This window comes from Notothenia coriiceps, unplaced genomic scaffold (assembly GCF_000735185.1).
Source record: "Notothenia coriiceps isolate Sejong01 unplaced genomic scaffold, NC01 NC01_scaffold00020833, whole genome shotgun sequence".
Lineage (NCBI taxonomy): Eukaryota > Metazoa > Chordata > Actinopteri > Perciformes > Nototheniidae > Notothenia > Notothenia coriiceps.
In genome coordinates, this window is record NW_011353534.1 from 4,415 (window position 1) to 9,361 (window position 4,947).

The 4,947-nt window shown below is 42.5% G+C and overlaps 2 protein-coding genes across 2 annotated transcripts in view; one reads left to right on the plus strand and one right to left on the minus strand.

The window, feature by feature from the left end:
- Positions 1–4,180: 4,180 nt before the first annotated feature.
- Positions 4,181–4,747, plus strand: LOC104952941 (dual specificity tyrosine-phosphorylation-regulated kinase 1A-like). Its single transcript, XM_010779845.1, has 2 exons — positions 4,181–4,409; positions 4,521–4,747. The coding sequence occupies exons 1-2, from the start codon at positions 4,241–4,243 to the stop codon at positions 4,670–4,672; spliced, it is 321 nt and encodes a 106-aa protein (XP_010778147.1). The 5' UTR covers positions 4,181–4,240; the 3' UTR covers positions 4,673–4,747.
- Positions 4,748–4,774: 27 nt separating this feature from the next.
- LOC104952942 (zinc finger MIZ domain-containing protein 2-like) overlaps positions 4,775–4,947 on the minus strand; it is a 9,164-nt gene continuing 8,991 nt past the window's right edge. The window contains exon 6 of the mRNA XM_010779846.1: positions 4,775–4,837. Coding sequence (XP_010778148.1) covers positions 4,775–4,837 — 63 coding nt within the window. The remainder of the gene's footprint in view (positions 4,838–4,947) is intronic.

The following is a 4,947-nucleotide window of genomic DNA, read 5'->3' on the forward strand; positions in this document are numbered from 1 at the left end:
AGATTGAAAGACTTAAGAGATGGACAACCTTGACACTAGACCTAAGCTCCAGAATTGAAGTATTAAAATGAACATCATTCCTAGACTCCGTTTAATTTCTTCAAACTCACTTTCCGATTAAGCCAATTCCCAAAGAAAATTTTCAATTTGGGATATGATGATTCTAGATGTTATGGAAATGGTAAGAAACCGCGAATTCATTTTGTACATTACAATTGGCCAAGCAAAAGGGGGGTATGACACTACCAAATTGAAAGACTCTATTATGCAGCACAACTAGGTTCTAATTAAGACCCCATTTAACAAAGGAAGGTTTTTTGTTTACGCACCGTATGCGTTTTCAAAAAAGCTCTTCCGTTCCACGCATTCGGACTCAATTAACGTGTCCGTTCAACCACGAGACCACTGGAAACGCTGTAGTACATATGCCGGGCCTCTAAATGGCGGTGCTCGCCCACAAATACACCAAAAAGCAGCGAAGAAGACCCCGGAGGCCATGTTCCTGTCCTGTTTATTCTCTGTGGTGGACAGCGTGTGCTCCTGCTGTAAAATCTCCTCGCGGTATCGTCCACCAGCGTTTGTTACGGCCTCGGTGTAAATGACAGGGCTATACGCAAGAGAATCTATGCGGATACAACCCGTATCGATCCTCGACGTGTAACGGAGTCTAAGTGGTGCGTAAGGACTATAAGTGCAAAGTGGAAAGGATGAGATGAAGGTTTCTGGCATCCCAATCCAGTCTCTCTAGTACTTGGTATTGTCGAAAGATTTAAGCACTACATGGACTCATGTGAATCCAATAAGTCTCCATACTCTGAATACTCCTGGTGTGAACTCGATTGGTATTAGTGCCCTGAGTGAGATGTCCCGATCCGATCACGTTGATCGGGATCGGAGCCGATCACGTGCATTTTCAAAAGATCGGAATCCGGGAGGGAAAAAATGGGGATCGGATTTTTTTTTTTTTCTTTTTTTAAATACTTTTTTAAGTTTTGTATTCAATGTTACAAAACAAAAATGACCATGTTCAAGTCTTAAAGTCATCTCCTGAGGCCTTAGTTTTGGTTTCCAAGAATTCAGAATCATCATGTAATGTGGTTGCTTCTTTGGGGCTTGTTTTCACAGACCTGTTTGCTTATTTCTCTCAAATCTTGGAACAGAGTGGGCAGGGCGCAGTGGTCTAATTGAAGCTAACGAGTACTGAAAGCTTTATTTTGTTTTGATCCAATGCTGCACAAACTGAAACTGATCCAATGCTGCTGTGAGAAAGAAAGAAGCTATAATCCATGTTGGATAGTAATATCCAATTTAAATAAAAAAAAATAACCTTAAGGGACAACTTGGAATGCTTTTTTCTTTTTTTTCTCTTATTGCATTGCATAAAGATCGGATCGGGAAAAATCGGTATCGGCTATTGTCAAAATCCAAAATGATCGGAATCGGATTCGGGAGCAAAAAAGAGGTGATCGGGACAATCCCTAGCCTGGCGGCACTAAGTGCCGGCACTAAGTACTGCAAAGTACGGGGCGTGGTTTGCAATTCGCCCAGCCAATCACAAATTGGAAAAAAAGTTCTAGTTCCAGATCTTTTTGGTGTGAACGCAAAATCCCAGGAACTGTCAGAACTATTCCTGGGAAAAGCACTCCGGTGTGAAAGCGCCTTATACTCTTCCCAAGTTATATGGTGGAGAGGAGGTGGTATGGCTCAGGCTTGGCTGCTCTGCAACACCTGGAAGCTGCTTGACATCTTTCTAGATCCATTAATCTCATCGATATTTACTATCCATCTATATTTTTTGTCATCCTGATTGTCTATGCTGTAATTTCATTACATGTCGATTCTTTACACACTATTTGTATCTGGTCTGACGACTCTGGGAGAGGGAATCTCTACAAAGTTGTTATTCGTGGGGATTTATAAATGTTTCCAGCATTTCTTAAAAGTAAACATTTTAGATTTATGATATGAAAAAATTATGGATTCAGTTATTATTTTTGGCATAATATGCATCAATCTCAGTGTTTTCATGAACTCGGTTGTGTGAGTATGTACCTGTAGGAGGAGGAGGCGGCAGGCCGGCCATGTTGGGTTTGATATCTGGCAGGAAGGAGGAGGGAGGCGGCTTGACATCACTGTTGCCTGGAGACATGTAGGGCGGGGCCATTGAGCTGCTGGGGGTGATGGGAGGGGTCGGGTTCCCAGGAACCGGAGAGGAGGGATAACCAGGCAGGCCTCTACCCGGCTGAGAGAAACAGAGAATGTATTTTAATATAAATGATGGTCACAGACAGAATAGCATCAGTAACCATAGAGTCAACATTTTAACCATTAGCCAAAGTAATGATTGTTAGGGAATAATTCTGTCTTTACTCCTAAGATATTTAACCTTTTCGCCTGTTGACGTTTATAACCAACCCTGACTCTGTTATCTCAGTTTTATGACCGGTCAACTCTCCGTCACAGAGCCTAAGAGTCAGGCAAGTGATTTAGTGTCTCCAGATGTTGGGGATATCTCCAGTGATCCCAGCTGTTGATTAACTCTCTGTAAACTAGTTAAAAGGTCTATCGAGAGAGAGAGGCTGGGCGGAATTGATGTGGCAACTCTCCGGGCAGTCAGAACCTCTGGCTGCTGTGATTTGTGATGTGAATTTCTCCGGGATACTTGTAATAAACACCAGTGTTTGACATCAAAGCTCCAACTCTCCTCGTGTCTCTCTGAGTCCTGACTCTCCATTGCTGCAGACATTTGCTCCACAGTGAATCAAACAGGCAAGAAGCAGTTCATTTTTAGCTGCATAGCTGCCACGTTGGCAGAACTGAAAGGAGGAAGACAACTTCCCGTTATTCTCTGTCTGTACCAATTAGTTTCCAAGATTCATTTATAACGTTAAAATCTACATTTTGAATTAAAATTTGATGCAGGAAGGATTCAAATTTGGTGTTTGTGTCTAATGTAACTGGGCGATATGGTTGTTATAAGATTCAGTCTTTGAAGCATCAGTCATCAATTGTTAAAAATAATAGATGGAACATTGAGTTTGGTCAATGTATATACTGATGTCAATTTGGCCTCTTGGAACAATTCATCCTCAGAATTGATATAAAACACTGCTGCGATACAACCCAAACTGTCTATGAACAGCGCGATTTCAAAAGTGTTTGTGTGTTTGCCTTGGAGAGAAGAGTTCACTTTGTTCTGACGCAGAGACTGCTGACACACGGAGACTGAATCACCAGAAACACTTCAGACAAGAGATCAGAAATAAAAAATGCACTCTGAATGTTGATTTCTTTCACCGATCCTTATAACATGCGCTACATGGGGCGGAGATCCTGCAGCATGTGAAGATATCTTATATATCAAGAGCTAAACAGCATGTGTTTGAGATTGTATGGAGGCCCTTCATTGATTATGTAAAGGATCTTAATGTATCTAATGTTTAAGAGGATGAATACCGTAATTTTCGGACTATAAGGCGCACCTGAATATAAGCCGCAGCAGCTAAATTGAATGATGTGTACACATATAAGCCGCACTGGACTATAAGCCGCAGGTGTTTTAATGTTTAATTACCATATGTAAGGGTTCGTGCACAGAGGGGATTGTCGGGAAAGAGATGGCTGTTTGAGGAAGCTCCCATTTATTAACATTTCAACAAACAAGTTGCATATTTGCATAACGTATTCAAGTGCTACCATTTAGTGCAATAGTAGCTACAGAACATGTACTGTGCTGTGTAAACTGTACTGTATCACATAGCGTTTCAGACACACAAACTTTTCAACTTTCAAACTTAAACGGTGCGCTCCCAGCGCACGTTTAACACCTTTGCACAAACTGTCTCGCTCTCGTAATGTCTGTCTGTCTTGCTCTCGTTCTGTCTCTCGTACCACTCTCGGTTCCACTTATACTTTTGCGCGCTACCTGTCTCACTCTTTTCCGGCCTCCAGCTTTTCCTGCTGGAGCCCGCCGCTTACAGGTGGGGGGCGCGGACCGGCCATAGAGCCCATAGAGTCAAAGGTGGTAGACTGCAACCTGTAAAATCCATAGATTTAGGAGGTCCCCTAGTGGTCGTTAGCTGTAAAAATCCATAGATTAGCCGCACCGTTATATAAGCCGCAGCGTTGAAAAATGGGAAAAAGGCGCGGCTTATAGTCCGAAAATTACGGTACTCCATATTGACTTAGTTCCTGTGGCTAAATATTATCCTCATCATGTCCCGTAGATCTGATCCTGCGCATGCTGGACTATGACCCAAAAAGCCGCATCACGCCATTCTACGCCCTGCAGCACAATTTCTTCAAGAAGACGACAGATGAAGGAACCAACACCAGTTCATCGACGTCCACCTCTCCTGCCATGGACCACTCCCATTCAACCTCCACTACTAGCTCTGTTTCTAGCTCTGGTAAACACACAACTACAACTAATCAGCTCTGGGAAAACGATTCATCATAAAAAGTACAAGTGTGTACTGCTGTGCTGTGTTTTGTTTAACCTGGCTATGTTTTGTCTCTAGGTGGCTCCAGTGGTTCTTCCAATGACAACCGCAACTACCGCTACAGTAACCGCTACTACAACTCTGCTGTTACACACTCAGACTATGAGATGACCAGCCCTCAGGTACACACAGCTGACATACACTGTCCTGGAATACACTCACAGCAGTAGTGAAATATAGCACTGCCATCTAGAATACCACATTTCAGTTTAGGGATATATTGTGCAACATTTAAAGAGTAATCGAATTTCGATCTCATTAAAGATCCTGTCCTAATAGAGAAGGTAAATTGAAATGTTTTGGAGTTGCAAAAATGTGTGAAACAACACCTCATACTGTACCATAAGAGAATAGAGATAAAAGCACTGACCACATGGTGGAGCTATGATGCTACTCAACCCTCAAATAAAAGTGACCCTGTTGTTGCTCCTGAGCAGGACTTGTC